The sequence below is a fragment of the Podarcis vaucheri genome (genome assembly GCF_965113315.1).
Source record: "Podarcis vaucheri genome assembly, chromosome: 12".
In the NCBI taxonomy this organism is placed as follows: Eukaryota; Metazoa; Chordata; class Lepidosauria; order Squamata; family Lacertidae; genus Podarcis; species Podarcis vaucheri.
The window spans coordinates 36,071,122-36,092,352 of NC_138750.1; the positions used below are offsets into that span (position 1 = coordinate 36,071,122).

Genomic DNA, 21,231 nt, shown 5'->3' on the forward strand with positions numbered 1-21,231 from the left:
CGCCATGGGGGAACTGTGGCAGGTCTTGTTTTCTCTCTCTCATCAATATGGCTGTTTAACACAAACACCCTTGCTTTTTTCTTTTTAAAAGTAGTTTTCCCTCTGCTTGTTGCAGACAAAATGACTCCACCAATCTGTAACATGTGAAGCAGCCTTTCAGTTAAACACATGCCAACCTCCTGCTAGAATGGTCATTGGATTAATTAATCTCTTCCAGAAAGTGCTGGTGCACATTGATAAACATGTAAGCATCCATCTCCTAAGGCAAGTGTTTCTCAAACTTGAGTCCCCAGCTCTTGCTGGACTACATCTCCCATCATCCCTGACCATCTCAAACATGAATGATGCTGTTTGGGGCTACACCAGGACCCACTCAGAGAACGTGGTTGTTTATTAGTATATCGAATTCTAAAGGTTCAAATAAAAACATGGTCGTTTAATTTAGTGCATGAGTCTTTTTGATATTTGTTTTGTATGGGTCACTGAAAGCTAGTCTTTTCAAAGCAGTGACATGCATAGCTCAGTCATTATTTAGATTTGAAAGCAGATGGAAAAGCTGACCTAATTCTTTTCCAGAGTTCCATGTATATTCTTTTTAACACAAGCTGGGAGTGAAATGGATTATGAAATAGGCTTGTGTTCAGGTTGCAGCAAATTCAAGAACTTAGTATAATCCACAGATGTAAAATGAGTCTTTGTATACAAATTGACCATGACCTTTCGTTCTGGGTGATATCACGGAACCCTTGGATTTTAACTTCTACCATGCAAGTGAACCCCAGTTTTACAGAATTGGGCTGCTGGACAAACTCAGTACAATATTCCTTCTGGTTCTAAGAGCAAATAATTCTTCAGTGTCGCTGGAATGAAAAGTAAAGGGATTCCTTTGTGGCATCGATCAAACAATATTCTTCGAATAGCACATCTGGCTAGATGCTTGAGCGATCTTGGTGTGTTATCACATACCTCAAACAGAGATTCGTAGAATTCATTATACATCTGCAAAAGCAAAATAATGCATAAATAATGTGGTCAATATCTTTCTCTCTATGGAAAATCTATTTCCAAGAAAAATATGGAGAAGATGTGTCATTATCTTCTCTGTGTTCAATGCAGTCTCTTGCCATTATTCTGTTTAGGGCTTGCACAAGACATTTTGCCGACTGAGTCAAGACACCCACACTCACCTCCCCATTCCATTTGGACTGGCAGTTCAGTTTTATTTCAGCACTGGAAACATGGCAGAGCCCTCCACCTTAAGGGCAGCAGGCACAAATATTTCTGGTCTCCAACACTGCCGCCATTCCCCAGCATCTGCTACCTTAAGGCAGGTGGCTCACTATGTCCAATGATAGGGCCAGCTCTGACCTATTTGAATAGCGGCCTAATAACCTAATAAGTGAGACCATATCTTTCTATGCACCCCGCCCCCCGCGTAACTTCAGCTAAAAGAACAATTGAAAATTGCTCTAGATATCACATTCCTCCCACGCAATTTGATGTCTCCTAACTGAGCAGGACAGAGCAATGTTCTGAAGCTGTCACTCAATGAAAAAGCCTTTTACTGTATATTATGATCCAGGCTTGTTCAATAACTACAGTTTAAACCAGAGGCAGCCAAGTGGGTGTCCTTCAGATGTTGCTGGTGATCCCTGACTATCCAGAGTTCTCCAACTTTCATTTCCTACTAAACGTTCACTTTCACATAGAACCAGATTAAAGTACTAATACACAGACGTTACCTGTGTGTTTTTTTAATCAGCAACTCAAGAAATCATTAAGTGTTTACCTCAAAGACATCATCAGGTATAGCTGCTCTCCATTTTGCTGTGGACTTGATGTGTTCATATGTATTCACAATAACCTCAACTGCTCTGGGATAAGAGCAACAGGCCTGCAAAACCTGCTAAGAGAAACAGAAACCACCTGTTTGGATTTTGCTGATCTCCTCAAACTGTTTTTTTTTTTTCTTTTCTTCCTCTTCTTTAAAGCTTTTGCCCTTCTTCTTCACTGAGCAATATCACTTCTCTTCTCTTCTCCAGTACAGAGAAGTAAGAATAGTCAACTAAGTCCTACTCAGAATAGACTTGCTAAATTAATGAACCCAAGCTGGGGTGGCATTCGATGTTATTGGCCTGTTGGAGTTAATAATTATTACTAATGCAGGTTCATTGATTTCCATAGGTATATTCTGTGCAGGGCTTTGTTGACTGCAATCCTTAGTCATATCTGCTGTCTTCAATGAGTCCCTTTGGAGTAGGATTAGCATTGAATACCACCCTGTTAATTGGCAATCCCTACAAGAATCAGTCCCAGCTATACTCAACACCTTGAAATAATCATCATTTGCTTCTGCCTAGTTTTGCTGTAACAGACTAATACACCTAGAGGCATACAGTGGGTGTTACTCTAAGGCTGTGCCAATTCCATCCACCCACAGATTGCCATGTAACTACAGTATACTGATGTGAAAATCCAACACCTTAAGGAAATTCAGCTCTCTCTCTTTTTTTTCCTTCTTTTTTTTTTTTTGCTTTTTAAAGCAACTTCTAGTCTTCATGGTTGTGAAGAAGAGTTCTATGGCAGGGGTGGGGAACGATTCTAAGCTTAAGGGAACCAGCGAAGGAAGGGGGCATGTTCTAGCAAGAGTGCCATGGACCAGATAAGTGATTCGCATTTGGCTTCCACGCCTGAGGTTCTGTACTGCTGCTGTATGCTGAGATTCTTGCATTGCAGCAGGTTGGACCAACTGACCCTCTGGGTCCCTTCCAACGCTACAATTCTATGCTTTTGCAGATGAATGGATGGTTATTAACTTGAAGCCAGATCCAGGGTGGCAAAGCAAGCTAGCAGTTGAAAAACATGAAGCACCAAAGAATTTTTTCACCACGTGCGAGGAATAATTACTTTCCATAAGAAAATAACTGCTGCCTACAGTCCTCAAGACATCTTTCCCAGAGTAGTTTAGGAGAGCAGCGCTGGAAGAAGTGACCCGGGGCATACTATTTCTGCCGTTAAAGTATATGCAGTGGTTGGAACTTTGACATCCTGACTCTATTCGTATTAAACAGAGGTATTAGAGGCACTCATCTCATCATGTTAGAATTACCTGCATGCATTTCATGTAGAATGATATTTTTTTTTTAATTCTCATGTTAACCCCCATCTGTCACAGCTTCCCCATGCCTGCGTTCAAGGTAAAAATATATAAAAGCAATTCCTTCTGCTTTTTTCTAGCATGGAGATTAATGTGAAAGAAAGAAAGAAAGAAAGCCTGTAATCAAATTTAGAAAGGAAAAGCATTGACCTGTGATCTGGGTTTTACAAGACCCAGATGGCGAAAAGCCTCGCAAAAGACATGCAAGAGCATTTTTGCAAAACATTAAGGGCACCTGCAAGGCCTGGTGTTGAGAAACCAGCCAATCCCCCAAACTGAATTAGGACATGTTTACAATCTATCTGAAAGGTGGAAGACCACAAACTTCCATGCACGCAGTTTCTCATCTCTGATCTAAACAGATGCATATGTATGTAATACGTAGACACAAGCTTTCACCTTATGGAATTGTGGAGGATATATCCTGGCAGCTCCATAATTGAGAAGCAGCTGGAAGCAGAATTCTGGCTGGGCACTCGGTCGCACACCTGTCACTTTCAGGACGTATTGCAAAGGGCCACATCCGTTGTCATCCATGAAGTTGGCCTCAGCTCCTGCCTCGAGTAGCATGTCCAACAGAACGCGGTCACAGTTCCAAGCAGCCTTGTGGAGAGGCGTTCGGAAATCCTCGTCTCGTGAATTGACGTCGGCTTTATAGTCGATCAGCATCCTACAGATCAGGTGGTGATCTGTGCTGTATGTCTGTTCTTTGCCATTGAGGGCCCAATAGACCGCACAGGCCAGAGGTGTTTCTCTGTGGGCATTTCGACAATCAACCACAGCTCCTTGTTCTACATAAAAGCCCACCATTTCAGGGATACCATAACGAGCAACAGTGTGGAGGGGAGTTTCCTCCTCTTGGTTGTTAGTCCTTATATTCACGTCTGCGCCTGTTTGAAGGAAAAGAGAGAGAGAACATTGGAAAGGGGTTTTCTATTTCTTTTTCCATACCATATTTTTCGATCTATAAGACGCTCCCATGTATAAGACGACCTGTATTTTTGGGGACTACATTTAAGAAAATGGGGGGGGGAGATGGCCCTTGTGTATAAGATGCCCCCAAATTTTGGACATTATTTTTTAGGGGGGGGAAACCTAGTCTTATACATGGAAAAATATGGTATATACGTGCTGAGCTGTATGAAATAAGTAACAGCAATTTTTACTGGGGCAAATGTCCCCCCCCCCCACGACTGCCACCTGACTACAGAAATGTTAATTAATTGCACGAGTTTTAATCAATTAATTAATCAGCTAGTTTCATTTGCATGTATTTGCATTTGTTGAAATGCGAGAAACAAACTTCCCCTGATTTTAGATGATGCAGCCATGTGTTGCAAGCAGGGATAATCTTGGGCACGGCATTCTTTGCTTTCCGACAGAAAAGATTTAAAATATACCTCTTTTATGATGGGGCTTCCAATCTACAGTTTTTCTATGAGTACGTGCATGGATTATTATTATTTGTTTAACTATGCAGCCTAATTAATTGCGGGAACCTTCTTAGTTTATTAAAATGGATAAATCAACTTCCTACATAAAGACACAATTAGAAATATTCCCCCCCCCTCTATGTTGTGCTTTTAGGATTGTCTGCCTCAGAACAAATGAGGAAGATTGCGTGTTTGAATGCCTTCCCACCCCCACCATCACTAACTGAGGAAGTTGGAAAGATGGGTTAGGCACAACCTTAAGCACTTTTATAACAAAAAATATTTCTAAATTTGTGATTCTGGTCTAGAAGGGGGCCATATAACGTATCACTCCCAAAGAGGGAATGCATCTACCTGCTTGTCTGTCCACTCTCCAAGAAAAAAAGAGGATACCTTTTTGATAAATTAAATCAATAAATAATATGGACATTTTATGCAATCTCCTTCAGTGATACAACTTGAGGCAATTTTATGATGCAATAAAAATGTATGTAAAGCAGTTGCATGTGTAAAAAACCAAAACCCGGTTAAAAACAATTATCTTTTTAAAAACACCAGTTTCAAATCCAGTACAGATGCCAATTGGGATAAAAAAAATCCACATATGCTAAGCATTATATGTTAATACATATACTTTACCCTAGGCCAATGTTAATGTATACATATAGATGCAAAATTAGGAATGATTACTGTAATTTAGACAGAAATGCATCTCACCATAGTGGGAAAGACTGGATTTTTTTTCTCTGACTGTTGTCCAGATGCTGCTACCTGTTGATGGGCAACTTCAGGGCCCCTCCTACTCCCCCTTTTTGGGGTTCATTGTCTTTAAACCTGACTTGGACCTTCCAATAAATGACACATGGTCATCCTGCTCAAGTCTTTCACATGTAAACGCACCTGTAAATATCAAGTAGCCTGGCCCAAATGTAAGTTTTCATGTGCTGCAATCACACCTGCACATCTTTTGCTGAATATACACAGCTAGACGCCACATGCACAATCATGGACTGCGTGTTATTTTCTAGAAATCTTGTCAAACTCAAAGCAACCTTTCTGAGGCTTGCTTAAGTCTCCACATATATATATTTCACTTGAAACAACATCCCCATCTAGTGGACAATCAGTATATGCACCCCATGTGTCAGTGAGTTTTTTATGTTGTCTCTGGTGCAGTGGAAGGTGTGTGAGCGTCTTAGAATCATAAAGTCATGGAATTGTAGAGTTGGGAGGGACCATGAGGGTCATCTAGTCCAACCCCCTGCGTTGCAGGAATCGTTTGCCCAACGTGGGGCTTGAACCCACAGCCCTGTGAGTCTCGTACTCTACCAACTCAGCTATCCCCAGCTTGTGAACTTTTATTTTTGATTTTTGTAATTATTAACAGTGCTTTAACAATGGTTTGCTACCATGGGAATATTTACTGGTGAGCAGCTATCTAAATCTAACTATCCCTACTACTAGCAGTATCCCTACTACTAGCACTAGCAGTAATAGTATAATTTTGCTGTTTTATGTTGCAAACTGCCCTGTGATTCTCAAATAAAGGGTGGTATAGATGTTATCATCATCATCACCACTAGCACATACTTCCTGGTCCTACAACCACTGCTCTACTTGGAGAACAGGACAACTCTCAAGAATACAGAAATTGACCCTCCCTGATATGAAGGGTTTCTCTGTCTTTTAAATATGCCGCCTACTGATTTCATGCAGAAGTTTCCACATGCTTTTTAAAAATCTAAACAACAACTTTTCACCATTTGTGCATTTAAAGCACAGCTGGTTTTAATCCATTAAAAAAACTTTAAATCATCTTAAAATGTGTTGCGCCCCCCCCCCCCCGAAGTTCAGATGGGGCATGTTGTTGCTTACGTAGCACCCATGCAGAAGAAGGAAGGATCCATAAGTGGGAGGAGACACACCAAAATAGCCCAATGAAGACTGAGCTTACTCAGTGACAATGGAATGACCGCTCCCCGCTTAAAACAGGGGGCGCCCTTTGCGTGGATGCGCGCAGCCCCTGGATCTGGAGCGGCCCCATCAGCATAGGCTTGGCTTTGCCTTCCCTCAGGTGGGATCCCTGGAGGTCTCCGCCTACCTCAGTCAGTTGTCCAATCCCACCTGGGGGAAGCGTTGACAAGGAGACCAGGCCAGGTAGGGGAGGGATTACCTGCCCACACAATAGAGGGAGGATCTTACCTGGGAATCCTCACTTGGCTCCAGAGCTTCTCCCACCCTACCCACCCTCAGTTAATGTCTTATTTTGCAGGTTAACTTTTCTTCACTGGTTTTGCAGGTTAACTTATCTTCACAGGTATGCGGGCACTGCTACGTTAAGGTCGCTGTTAAAGGGCCGGAAAGGAATTTCCCTGCATTGGCAGGTTTCACCTTTCCCGTACCAAAACATCACAACTTTGGCGGTATCAGGCCTTGGGCGGAATCCTTTAGTCCATCTTCCTCTTTGCGGCGGCGATATCAGGGTTCCCCGTTAAAGGGGTTTTCTGAAGGGAGGCTTTGACCATACGCCGAAAGGTCGTCATTGCTCTCCGCTGCGGCGGCGGCATAACGGGGGCGGCTATCTCTGCTTGAACATATGTTTTCCAGAGCTGGCCCATCCCCCCCCCACACGGATAACCCTGATGCTCCCTAGGTCCCCGGCTGGGGACTGGGGAGGGAGAACGCCCAATGCCTGAGCCAAGGTCTACCCACATTTGAAATTTAATAAAGTTGTGGCCAATTTAATCCCATAGCACGTTGTCTTGAGTCGTTATTCCACATGACGGGGGGGGGACCGCTCGGGATCTGGGGACTCCGCCTGTCCACGCAATATGGACTGACTTTTGCGGGGAGATGGAATGGAGCGGCTGAATAAAATCAAGCCACACTGCAACAATTTGTTGCAAATCCCAGTAGTTCAAGAACAAAGAAAAGTATGTTTCTTGTCTCAGAACTATTGGTTTTTTTCCCATTTGCTGTTGGAAGTTTCATTTGCAACAATGCTTAAAAACACAACAAGGCTACAACAAAGAAGTGAAGGGAGACCAGAACTGGTGAAACTGCAAGTTTAGACTGATCAAGCAACTAAAATTATATGATTCATTGACTAAGATATTTTTTAAAATAAAATAAAATCCAGTGACACTAATGTAAAGGTTTACTTAAACGTTCCCTTCCATTTCATTTGCAGCTGAAGAGTCCAGTGTTGTTGTTATCTCTCCTTTCAAGGTAGTTCCATATTGTTTTAGGATGTGTACTGGCTCTACATTCCGTACTGAAAGTAGGTCACACTCAGAATGTAGCACTTCAGCTCACAACGCATTTTTAAGGAGCCCCTTGGACTTTCCCACAATTCCTCATGGCAGCAATCTTAGTCCTGCTGTCAACGTTATTGGCATCATGTGGGATAAACACGACACTGTTAATATAGCCTTTTACTAAATGTAATAATGCGCATCTTAGGGAACAAGGGACTCCTAACAATTCTCAGCCCCCTTAACAAGTGAAAGTTCCCAGGATATTTTTTTTTTGGGGGGGGAGGGATGCCATGACTGTTAAAAGTGGCATGATAGTATTTTATAAGGATAATGCAAAAGGGGCTCAAGCCTTACCTCTCTTCTGTACGTCTTTAGATATTTGAAGACAAAGTGTCACTATATTTTAGTAAAGATTAAAATGTGCATAAAACCACGTCAAAGAAATATACCATTTGTGGCTGCCCGTGCAGGGCTCCCAGCTTTATTTGAATTGGCTGCTCTGTAGAAATCTCCTATATTTGACAGCTAACTTAACAGGGAGAAAGAAAGCAAAATTCATCCCTGGCATGCTAGCTTTCTAGTGGCAATGACTTCCCCACCACCACCACCACTATGTGGAGGGCTAACCCATGTCATTCTCTCCTCTGCACTCCAAAGGGCTACAGTGCTGATGGCCTGCAATTGGACTTACCTCTCCAGATTAACTGCTGTGCGCAAGGGATGGACAGCTTTGTCGTACAGAAATGCAGTGGCGCCAGACCGCTCAGCGAATAGCAGTTGGTTTTCGCTCCGTGGCTGCAAAGTATCTTGATGCAATCCAGGTTGCCCACTTCACATGCTATGTGGATTGCTGCTTTGCCATTGGGCCGGCAGTTGATTGTTGCTTTGTGCTTTAGCAGGACCCTCAGGCTCTCCAGGTGGCCGTACAAAACAGATAAGTGTAGCCCGGTGGCCCACGAATGTTGCAGTTTATAGCTAGGCAGCCAATACCCTGGTTTAAAAAAAATATGCACAAGTAGGTAAGTACATGATGACCCTTTCAAAAGCATCATTCCCAATCAGTAATCAGTAAACAGTTAACAGAAATATTGGGCTCTGGTAGGTAGGTTTAAAACTGCCTTGGCATATGACTTGAATGGGGGGGAGGGTTTGAAATGGCACATAAAGTAGCGGAGACTAGGACCCTAGGAACATAGGCGCCGACTCCATGGGGCTTGAGGGGGCTTGAGCCCCCTCAAAAAATTTTTTGGGGGGGCTCAGCCCCCCCAATAATCTCGGGCACCGCCGCCGTCCCCCGCCTCCTCCCCACCTGCTCCCTCGCCAGCCAGCCAGCCGCGCGCCCTAGCCGGAGAGCCCCGGCCGTCCCCCGCGAGAACAGGGGAATCCCCGGGGGCGGGGGCTCCTGCCTCTAGCCCCAGGTTTCCCGCATATCAGCTGTTCCGGAGCTGATAAATAGGCAGCAGCACGCTCTCCCCTATTCGCTCACGAGGGGGCGGCGCCACTTTATTTGCATATTCATGAGCTTATTTGCATATTCATGAGCTTATTTACATTTCACGAGCTTTCCCAGGCCCCCCCAATATTTTTTATAAGTCCGCGTCCCTGCCTAGGAACCATGCATGCTCAGCTGCACACACGTATCTTCTGCAAATACAGAACTCCTCATTCATTTTAACTAAACATTCATAAATAATTGGGCGCTTTTGTCAGATTTCTTCTTTCAGATGGAGTAAAACATTCCAGGTGTAGAGATCTGATTCATTCACACCTTGGGACTCCAGCGTGCAAAAGATTGCTTGACCAAAATGCACTGCCAGCCCAAGACACTTTGCTACCTGAAGCAAAATCCAAATTGTGTCTCCTCGTCACCTCTTACTAGGCCCAGGAATGATATCACTGGACTACCACTCCCATCAACACTCACCAGTGGCCCTGTTGCTTGGGGTGGTATCTGGAAGGCCACCGGTGCCCCATTCCCTGATTTAAGAAGTCTTGCTGTATCAAATTCCTGCCTTCATCTATCACCCCACTCAGCCCAGGGCACGTTAGGCCACTTCACCCTGCTTCATGGCAGCATTGCCCCAATGAGGTTTCTGAACTTAATGAATGTTGAGGTTCTTTATTTATTTAAATTTTTTACCATTCCTTATTTCTGGATTTGTTTTGCATATTTATATGTTGAGAAAGGAGGGTAGAAGTCTCTGCTTTGAAGGGTCCACAATCCACCTGTCTGAAGGAACTGCAGACTAGAAAGTGTTAAACTACACAAACAGCCCTGAGAAAATACCTATCCTCCCCTTGCCTTTCCTCCACTGAATCTCTTGGGCCTCATCCCAGTAGAACTGCATGGCTTCATCCCAGAATGTTAATACGCACCATAGGTTCAACATCATTCTCTCCTGCCAATAAGCTAATCTTCGAATTCCAGAACTTCCTCCTTCTTCCAATTGTATCCAGACTGGGGCAGTGTGGTTCACACATTCATGTAACTGAATTCTACACTGCAGCTGTCACACCTTCCATTCAAGGAGTGGATTGACATCATGGCTGCTTTCCTCTCCAGTTCATTTGAAATGTTTGACAGTGTCGGGAAACTTTAGAGACAAACTAAATGGCCTTGTGCTCTCTCTTTAAGTCAGGTGTGGGGAACCTTTGGGCCTCTCTTTTTTATTTATTTTTTCATATAATGTTTATTAAATTTTGTTTTTTCCGTTATAACAACCAAATAACATTTCTTCATCACATATATCTTTGCTCAAATTGAGCTTTGACTTCCTCCCGTATCCCCTCCCTGACTTCCATATGTAATCACTTTTATCTTCGCATTTCTCAATCACCCTGTTTACCTTATCTCCATACTTAAAAGACTTACTTCTAATATTTATAAACAGGTATCAAATCATAACCTAACAAAATATTTTAAATCAATCCTGCAAATGTTTTCCAATGAACCTTTGGGCCTCTCACTGTTGCTGAAGTAGAATTCCCATCAGCCCTAGCGATCATGGCCAACAGCCAGGGATGATGCAGGTATAACAACACAGGTTGTCTTCAGCAACATCTGCTGGGCTGCAAGTTTGCCACACCTGCTTTGGGTGGCATGGGGCATTACTTCACTTCAAAATGTGGTAATCCGGGCCTGCTGCATTTGGGGAGCAGGGGTCTTGCTCAGTTTGATGAATGGAACCGCAGGCTTCTGCCTCAAAGTCCTGTCCTGATGACACCACAGTGTGACGTTCCCCTTTGTCCATAGCAACCAGGATCCAGAGAACTTTGAATTGATTTCCACTAGCACAGGGAGGCTTCCCTCCCAGCTGCAGTCCCTTGTACCCCATGAAAAGCTGGGGGCCGAATGACCCTCTAGAACGGGAAGGATATGGAACTGGGGGCTGGAGAGAGAAAATTGACACCCCATCTGTTAGCTAAAGTGTTTATTGCTCGTGCAAGGGACTCTTTGAATCCCTACTCACAGACACTCATTTTACGCAGAACGAAGATTCAAAACTTGTATAGGCAGATCAAGATTTGTTTCCAGTTGTCTTACATCTGGGAAGGGTAACCTGTGGCTTTTGGGTGGACTCCAGCTTCCATCACGTCCAACTTGCAGTGAATTCCTATCCATGTTTCCTCAAAAGCTACTTATGGTCTTCAAGTGGAGGGTGTTAGGCTGCTATCTGAACCCCACTAACCTGAGAGTAAACACCACTGAATTTAAAAGGACTCACTTCTTGGTAGATATGGTTAAGACTGCAGCCTCCAAGTTACATTTTTAAAGACTGATATTATTCTACTGCTTTCTTGCATACTTTCCCCTTTAACTACTATGTAATTGTCAGGTTTCGCTTTCAGCTACACAACTGAAGAAAGGTTTCACATGCTCAGATAATCAAACAATAGGCGAATCAGATTACCACATGATAAATAAAATGATTGTTATCAAGTGTTCAGTTCTTGTTGGAAACCTGTTTTTTCTCTCACTAGTAGATAGGACTGCTTTTGCTTCTTTTCCCTTTTTTGTTGGCAAAGAAATGCAGTAAGTTTGTTTTGCTATACTTAAAAGCTTAGAAAGCTTGGGAGCTTGAAAAGTGGCTTGGAGGGTCAAGCTGGGGCAGGAGGCTGAGCAAATTCAATACACCTACAAATGTAGTGTACAGATACTTTCAAGGTCTCTGAGTGTGGGTGCAGCCTCTTCTCTTTGTGCTGCTACACAGGGTGCACCAACCTGCAAGCATCACCTTCTATTCCTGCCAGAATTTACTCTGTGACTAAGCTATCCTAAATGTCACCTGACGTGTATCTGCTGATGATTTGGGCCCTGTCAAACCAAAGCAAGCCACTAATGCAAGGGGCAAAGAAACAAGGGATGGGCAAGGAAATAGCCTCTTGGATGGTTCGCATGTAGCTAATGCATTTAATCTAAATTCTGATTTCACATATATTGCAAAGATATGTGGGCAGTTAAAACAGTGATTTACATTCAAGGGTTAAATATCTGGATGCTGCCTACGTTGAAAACACGGTCCTTACTCAGTTCTTCTTTTTTCTAGGGAAAAAAGTGCCAGTACACACCATGAAGTTGCTACAGTAAGTAAATCACAAGATTGGGGGTGGGAGGGAGGTGCTGGTACTGCGTACCATTGAGTACTGCCAGGAAAAAAGCACTGGACTTACTCCGCTCTAACCTCTGGGTGGAAAAAGGTAAAGGACTCCTGACAGTTAAGTCCAGTCGTGAACGACTCTGGGGTTGCGGCGCTCATCTCACTTTACTGGCCGAGGGAGCTGACATTTGCATGACGTGCTTTCGTACTGCTAGGTTGGCAGGAGCTGGGACCGAGCAACGGGAGCTCACCCCGTTGTGGGGATTCGAACCAACCTTCCAATCGGCAAGCCCTAGGCTCTGTGGTTTAGACCACAGCGCCACCTGCTGCAAATACATTGGTACACTCAATAACTTAGGGCCTGCCTTGTAACATTTCTGGCCCCCCGCTGTTTCTTCTGTCTTCCTCCTCTGCACTGGCCTGCATCCTGAACCTGAAAATGGAACTCTATACCAAACTTACCGGTTAAGTGAGCTCTAATCCAGAAGGTTAGATAATGCAGCAATACCTTCAGAGTACAAACAGTCTTAAACTACAAATAGCCAATTTGTTTCCTTAATTGCATAAGCTTTAAACTCTGGTGTCAACACTTCTTCTTTTTACCTTGTTTGTACGAGGCCAGAACCAGGTTCTCATCTTCCACTTCAAACACTGTGTCCACATCTATCTGCTTCTGAATCAAAAACTCCTCCAGAGTTCTGTAGTCGTTTGACTGCAAAGCCTTCAAAAAATCTTTCTTCAGTCGCTTAGCAATTTCAGCCCGTGTCATTGCTTCTGTCATGTTTTCTGCGTGGGGGGTTATTATATTCCCGTTTGTTTTCAATGGCCAAATGCGTATGTTTATAAGTCTGCATAAAAGGGTGTTCTAATTTCTCTAGGGTGTAGCAAAGCCAAGATAATTTTAAACACCAAGTAATGCTGACCTGCCTGTTCTATTTATATAAAGGAAATATCAACTGCTCACTACATGCTGAATTCTGTCAAGGGGAACTCAGGCAGATCTATGATGCTAGTATAGAGAAATCTGCTCAAAGGATTAGTCCATACTATTGGCTCATTCATCAAAACTTTATCCTTTGCAAATATGTAAGAAGGTTCTTAAAGCTGGCACCATTTCTCAACAAAAGCAGTAGGCATGTTCATTCTTAGAAACCTGACAAGTCTTGCTTTGCCACTGAGGATTATTGACACTCAACTCCTCCGCACTGGAGCCTCAGTTTTTTTAGCCTGCAATATTAGCCTGCCTTGCAGTGTTGGGGTAAGGTTAACCAAGGTAATACAGCGGTACCTTGGTTCTCAAACAACTTGGAACCCAAACACTGTAAACCTGGAAGTGTTCCAGTCTGCAAACTTTTTTTGGAAGCCAAACGTGCTCTGTTGTGAGTGTTACGCTGAGGTCTGTCTGTTTTTGCTATTTATTTTGTGTTTGTGTTTTTGCAGCTCTTTTTGTTTTTGTGACTGTGTGGAACCCCATTCAGCTACAGACTGATTGTATGACTGCAGTACTTTGTTTATTGCTTTCATTTTATGGATCTTGTTAGATAGTAAAATTCATGTTAAATTGCTGTTTTAGGGGTTGTTTTTAAATGTCTGGAACAGATCAATCCATTTTGCTTTCTATGGGAAAGCGCGCCTTGGTTTCGGAACACTTTGGTTTTGGAACGGACTTCTGGAACGGATTACGTTTGAGAACGAAGGTACCACTGTATATGCGAAGTTGTATATAAACGGCAAAGTAGTACTATTTATCTACTTATCTATCCACACAGAGAGAGATATTTACACGTAGGACATACAGAAGAGGGTTATGATACACTATGAGCAAAAACTTACATATTGTATCAACTTGTTTTTAAAAAACCCATATGTACACAAACACCTAAATTCCTCTTTAAAATGGGACGTCGTCTACTGCTGCCTATCTAAATCATGATTTCGAGGACCAGCAACACAATCCTAGGTGTGTCTACTCAGAAGTAAATCCCATTAAGTGGTCCTTACTCTCAGGTAAGTGTGTATAAGATTGCAGCGCAGGTGCCCCATCTGCAAAATCCCTAGCCCTGTGGCATTCTGGTCACAGAACGTTATGAACAGGAAGGCACAGCAAGAGGCTAAAGTCATGGATGTAGAGCCACTTACTCTGTCCTGACCAGGCTGGCACCCAATGAGAATAAAGCAATGGGAATAATGTTCTCTAAACTATTATTAACCCTCACGGAGTCCCCTCCAAGTGCCAAGCTATGCAGTTTCTAGCAACTGCTCTAGGCTTGTTAATGCTACTGCTTGGGCCCATCCATGCAGCATTTTTGAAAAATCAAGCCAGTAGCTTTTGATCCCTCTGAAGTTATGTAGAAATGGGGGGGGGGGGTGAGTGTGAGTGTGTGTGATGCAGAGTTTACAGCAATTCCATTTCTGAAGCACAGTTTGGTACAGACTTGTATTTCTTAAACTAAACAGCGGAAATGGAAATCATGGAATCAGAGAGTTGGAAGGGGCCATGAGGGTCATTGTTATGTACTGAGCTGAAGCCTAGAACAATAGGATCTAGAATGCAGCAGTCTGATTGGTCCGCAGGAGCCACCCAATCCAGCTCCAAGTGGAAGTGAATCAGCGACCTGATTGGCCTGTAGGAGCAGCCAATCAGGCTTCTGGAGGAGGTGAATCCACAACCTGATTGGCCTACAGGAGCAGCCCAGAATTAGCCAATCACGTGGGGCCCATTGTGTAAATAATGTATATATAGCTAGACATTTTGGGGAAAGTTTCATTCATTGCTACTATGAGCTGAATAAAGAGCATGGAATTCACACTCGACTCCGAGTATATTTCAGTCATCTAGTCAAATCTCCTGCAATGCAGGAATCTGAATGTCAATTTCAATTTTACTGAGCTTCTTACTTTTTTCCAGTCTTAAATTCAATTCTCCGCATTTCCACATCAGTTTGCATTTTTTTAAAGAAAAATAAAAAGTCCTCATTTTGATGAGTTCCCCACCCCAGCTTCAATCCGAGTTGAGGGGGAAAAGTGGCCTAGCTTCATTTTAAACAAGACTTAGCCAAACGCCACCCACTGGTGATATTTTTTTTAATACCACATGCTAAAAAAATAGCAATTTAAATGTGGACAAACATTTCTTAGTCAATATTGTCTGTTCTCAGATCCAGAACAAAAGCAAATCTTATCCTCAGTAAAAGAAATTTTAACATGTAGTTAAACTAGAATTGCGGTCAGAGGTTGTGTTTGCTCTCTTGTAAATGATGAATATATAGCGCGTTAAAAAAAGAAATCCAAGCAAGGTAAGGTGAAGGACTGTAAATTGTAACAAAACCCCTAAAGACCAATCACAGCTACCTGAAGAAATTGCATTTCTCTGGCTCATCTTCTGATTCTTACCTGAGTTTCCCTTTGAATATCAAAAAGCCACCATAAAGATGATGTTCCTTCACATACTCATATACTTCAAACAGCTTTCAGGGGGGGGGGATGTTTTAGCCTCAGTTGCCATAGTGATGAGTCACTGCATTTTCAGGGTCTTCTGTGGAAATACAGATGTAATTTTCTCATTGCCCTCTTGGCTTTGCATTGTGAAGAGGTTTTCCTCCCTTTGTTCGTAGTCACTGAGCATCTTTCCACCCAATAGTTGGTCTCTAGGTGGAGTAGAATAATAAATAAAGGTCACCTGAACTGTTGGTGACATTGGCAGGTTTGGAACAATTCCTTACAATCAGGATTTTGTGTCCCGTTAAAAATAAACCAACAACAATGTAAAGAACACAGTGAGCACCACAATCCTAAATCTAAGAGGGCTGGGGAGAAATAGTGATTTTACTAAAAACTGATAAGAAAAAGGTTCATTTTATGTATGTGGCAAAAGATAACCACGTCTAGGGGCTCCTTAAAGACTAAACAAGTTATTGTAGGTTTGGTGGATTAGATGTCAGAGTGAGCCGGCAGTAAATCACACTGCTGAAAGTAGGAGTTAACTCTTTATAAGCTTGTCTTAGTGTCAGACCAAATGAACACAGCAGCTCATCCCTGGTAGATCTTACCCCATCAATCAGTTGCCAAGACTGAAAGTCCCTGCCTTCCCACAACCATCTAAGTCCCTTCCTCTCCACAGGGGTGTTTTCAAGCAATCAGAGGCTATGCTTCCATAAAGTCTGTCACTGCTCTGCCTGTTTCAGCCCTCTTCTGGTTCTGGGAGATTTGGGGAGCGGAGCTTTTCACACAGCAGAAGAGACACCAGTGACTCTTCACCAGACTCGTCTGTGCCTCTTGGCCACTTCTCCCACTTGCCAGCTTCAGCTTCTGCACTTCTCTCTGCCACGGACTCTGGCAGCTCACTAAGTACCTCTTCAGCTTCCGACCCCTCCCCTTCCCAGCCTTCTCCTTCTGACCCCCAAAGGCGTGTGTGCAGGGAATGTCAACAGTGGAGTCAAAGGGTAATAAAGTGCAAAGTAAAGTCTGATTCATGCAATACAGTCTGAGCATATTCTACCTTGGTAGAATGGGATGCTTGCTTTTAGCTGTGGCACCAAAAGCCATGTCTGCAGACTATATATGCACCATAAAAACCCAGGCATTTATTAGCCCAGCATTTTGCTAGAGTCTGGATAGCCTGTTCATAGCATGACTGAACAGCCAGAGAAATGGTCACATGGCTTGTAGATTTGTCACTGAAATTTACAGCACGATCCTGGCACCTTCCTTGTTTGGCAGGGTGGGTGGGGTTTAAAAATCAAAAGGCAGAGGAGAGAATGAAGTGCCATGTGATATAAATAGAAAATCATGGCATTCTATACCGATGAAATTCATGACTAAGTCTGGGCAGTGCTGTTTGTGTAGAGATGGGGTCTCAGGAGAAAGCATAGGGGTGGGGCTAAACGTCTCAACAATGCCATGGTAAGGTCATGGTGGCACACATCCAAACCTGAGAGCTACCTGAAATGACAACAATGTGATCACTGATCCAAGGTGATATATCATTCTTGCAGTTTAAATGAAAAGAAAGATTTCAAACAGGTATTAAAATACAACCCATCACAAAAAAATGCCCCAAACAAAACCACCAGATTTTCCAGATTGCAGTAGAAACAACAGGTGTACTTTAATATTTGTTTAACTCCACAACATAAAAAGTCTGATCTCATATCTACTAATGCAGAGCATTAGTCTTGCTCAGAAGATGCAAATCTGGTCTGGCTGGAATGCGTCCCTGAACTGTACAAATGCCTCTTGGTTATCTGGATGGGGAGATGCAGGGGTAAGAACCTCTGACTTGTGTGTGATAGGACTAACGGCATAGAAAGCTCCATCTCCTGATTTTGTCAAATCAAAATCCTGTTAAGGAAACAGAAGCAGACCTGACCAGGCTTCTGGACTACTTGACAACATGAGCTGCAACAGAGTTCTGGAATAAAGGGTGAGGTTTAGTTCAAGTTTGGGGACCTGCAACGAAATATTGCAATGTGGACTGCTTCTAGTCAGCCAGCCATGCCCTTTCATGGGCTATTCTATTCCATTCCTTCACTCCCTGCAGAAGAGTCAAGCAGTATTCTGTGCCCACTGAGCATGCTTATTGCTCACTGAGCTGTTTGGGGATTTTTAGCTCCCTTTGTTCCCCTCACCAAATATCTTTTTGTACACCAGAAAATCATGGGTCGCCCCACCTCGAGCCTCCTGACACCTCTCCCTTGTGTATGGACAGTGCCATTTTAGTTACACTAAGGGTAGGCACTTGTAGAATAAGCTCACTATTAGTATATATCAGGCATCCCCAAACTCAGCCCTCCAGATGTTTTGGGACTACAACTCCCATTATCCCTAGCTAAGAGGACCAGTAGTCAGGGATTATGCGAATTGTAGTCCTAAAACATCTGGAGGGCCGAGTTTGGGGATGCCTGGTATATATGATGTCTTTCTGAAAGTCCATGTATCTTTCCTTGTAGAAATAAAATTACCAAGGCCTTGATTTCACAAAGCAGCAGATGACATGAAAACCAATTTAGACTGCAAGTTCATAATATCATTGAATACTTCTCCCTACACACTGCCTAACATGTCGAGGATGTGAGTGCAAAGTATATCATACAGTGGTACCTCGGGTTAAGTACTTAATTCATTCCGGAGGTCCGTACTTAACCTGAAACTGTCCTTAACCTGAAGCACCACTTTAGCTAATGGGGCCTCCTGCTGCTGCTGCACTGCCGAAGCATGATTTCTGTTCTCATCCTGAAGCAAAGCTCCTAACCTGAAGCACTATTTCTGGGTTAGCGGAGTCTGCAACCTGAAGCGTATGTAACCTGAGGTACCACTGTACACCTAAAGCACATGATTTCCCCTCAACGACACCTGGGAATTGTAGCTCTGTGAAAGGGTAAACTCCAGTTCCCAAGATTCTTTGGAGAAACTGTGTATGCAGCAAATTGGTGTCACGAACGTTTATGAACTCCTGAGAATTTATGTTGCAAAACACTGTGCTCCTATTTCACTACAATCTGCCAATTGCAGCCTGAAGAAATAACCAATAAAGTGAAATGAGTAAGAGTATGGGATTTAGAACAGGAAGAACCAGGGCTGTCTTAAGCATATCCAGCACTGTGGTGCAAAGATCCCTCAGCGCCCCGCCCCGCCCAGTTTCCCAGAGTTGTCAACCTTTTCCCTAGCCTCTGCAGGGATCGCTCTCCTCCATATAGTTGGCGGGGTGCAGCTTCCATCCTAAGCCTCTATGGGGATCGCTCTCCTCCGATGGAGGCTTGGGAAGGTGGAGGCTTGGGAGGCAGGCTGCACGCCTGCCAGCCATATGGCTGACAGGGCGCAGCTGATGGGCGTGCAGGGAAAGGGGAGGCCGCAAGCAACGGCAAAGCTGTGCAGCTCCCCCATTCACTGGGGTGCCCCTGAGAGGCCGGCGCCCTGGCGCAACATGCCAGTAAGCCCAATGGGAAAGATGGCTCTGGGAAGAACATAACAAGTGCCTCCTGGATCAGGCCAGTGGCCCATTTAGTCCAAAATCCTGTCTTCACGCTGGCCACACGGATATCTGCGGGAAACCTGTGAGCCTACGCACAAGAGCACTCTTCCCTCCAGGAGTTTCCAGCACTGGCCTTCAGAAACATTATTGGCAGAGCATGGCCAACACGGCTAGTGGTCACCAAAAGCTTTATCCATCATTAATTTGTCCAATCTATTTTAAAGCCATGCAAGTTGTGGGAGCGAGTTTTATAGTTTAACTACAGAAGAGCTGGGTTTAAATCATGGCTCAGTTGCCAAAGATTGCCTGTTTCAAGGTTATTGCAAGGGAATTAAAGAACCTTTTAATGAGGGTGAAAGAGGAGAGCGCAAAATATGGTCTGAAGCTCAACATCAAAAAAACGAAGATCATGGCCACTGGGCCCATCACCTCCTGGCAAATAGATGGGGAAGAAATGGAGGCAGTGAGAGATTTTACTTTCTTGGGCTCCATGATCAGTGCAGATGGTGACAGCAGTCACGAAATTAAAAGACGCCTGCTCCTTGGGAGAAAGGCGATGGCAAACCTAGACAACATCTTAAAAAGCAGAGACATCACCTTGCCAACAAAGGTCCGTATAGTAAAAGCCATGGTTTTCCCAGTAGTGATGTATGGAAGTGAGAGCTGGACCATAAAGAAGGCTGATCACCGAAGAATTGATGCTTTTGAATTATGGTGCTGGAGGAGACTCTTGAGAGTCCCATGGACTGCAAGAAGATCAAACCTCTCCATTCTGAAGGAAATCAGCCCTGAGTGCTCACTGGAAGGACAGATCGTGAAGCTGAGGCTCCAATACTTTGGCCACCTCATGAGAAGAGAGGACTCCCTGGAAAAGACCCTGATGTTGGGAAAGATGGAGGGCACAAGGAGAAGGGGACGACAGAGAATGAGATGGTTGGATGGTGTTCTTGAAGCTACTAGCATGAGTTTGATCAAACTGCGGGAGGCAGTGGAGGACAGAAGTGCCTGGCGTGCTCTGGTCCATGGGGTCACGAAGAGTCGGACACGACTAAACGACTAAACAACAACAACAACAACAAGTGTGGCAGGAGATGCTGCAAGCCACCATGTGCCAGCATGGCTCCCAGACCGCATCTCTGTGGAAAGCAAGAGCATGTGGCCACTCCAGGATGCAGCACACATGACAAGTGGGAGGAAGAGACCTGAACAGGGTGGAGAAGCACATTATATTGCATTGCACTGTAGTCTGAAATGCCAAAACTATATGACATCTAATGCCATGCACTGCAATTGCTACAACCAATGATATGGTCCTTGGCAATTTTACCAATTGGTCTGTGGCATGCAGAGTTTAAGGTCCATAGCTCAGTGACGGAGCATACAGATGGCTCCAGGTAGGACTGGGCGATACTCTTTGCCTAATACCCTGGAATCTGTGCAGATGCTACTGAGCTTAATGTGGACCAGGGGCACGGGTGGCGCTGTGGTCTAAAAACCACTGAACCTCTTGGGCTTGCTGATCGGAAGGTCAGTGGTTCAAATCCCCTTGATGGAGTGAGCTCCCGTTGCTCTGTCCCAGCTTCTGCCAACCTAGCAGTTTGAAAGCCTACCAGCATGAGTAGACAAATAGGTACTGCTCCAGCAGGAAGGTAAAAGGCATTTCCGTGCGCTCTGTCTTCCATCATGGCATTCTGTTGTGCCAGAAGCGGTTTAGTCATGCTGGCCACATGACTGTCTGTGGACAAACGCCGGCTCCGTCAGCCTGAAAGCGAGATGAGTGCCGCACCCCATAGTCGCCTTTGACTGGACTTCACCA

General features: G+C 44.0%; 1 protein-coding gene across 3 annotated transcripts; it reads right to left on the reverse strand.

The window, feature by feature from the left end:
- Positions 1-373: 373 nt before the first annotated feature.
- ASB4 (ankyrin repeat and SOCS box containing 4) lies at positions 374-14,541 on the reverse strand. Of its 3 annotated transcripts, none has more exons than XM_082193831.1 (5): positions 13,049-14,541; positions 8,539-8,838; positions 3,557-4,047; positions 1,790-1,903; positions 374-999 (listed from the first exon to the last, which is right to left on the reverse strand). In XM_082193831.1, exons 1-5 carry the CDS (start codon positions 13,224-13,226, stop codon positions 811-813), a joined length of 1,272 nt encoding a protein of 423 aa, XP_082049957.1. In that variant the 5' UTR covers positions 13,227-14,541; the 3' UTR covers positions 374-810. The 3 variants fall into 3 exon arrangements, with proteins under 3 accessions (XP_082049957.1, XP_082049956.1, XP_082049958.1); XM_082193830.1 differs by having other exon boundaries at positions 1,790-1,906; XM_082193832.1 differs by lacking the exon at positions 13,049-14,541 and adding an exon at positions 10,135-10,211 and having other exon boundaries at positions 1,790-1,906.
- Between the last annotated feature and the right edge of the window lie 6,690 nt (positions 14,542-21,231).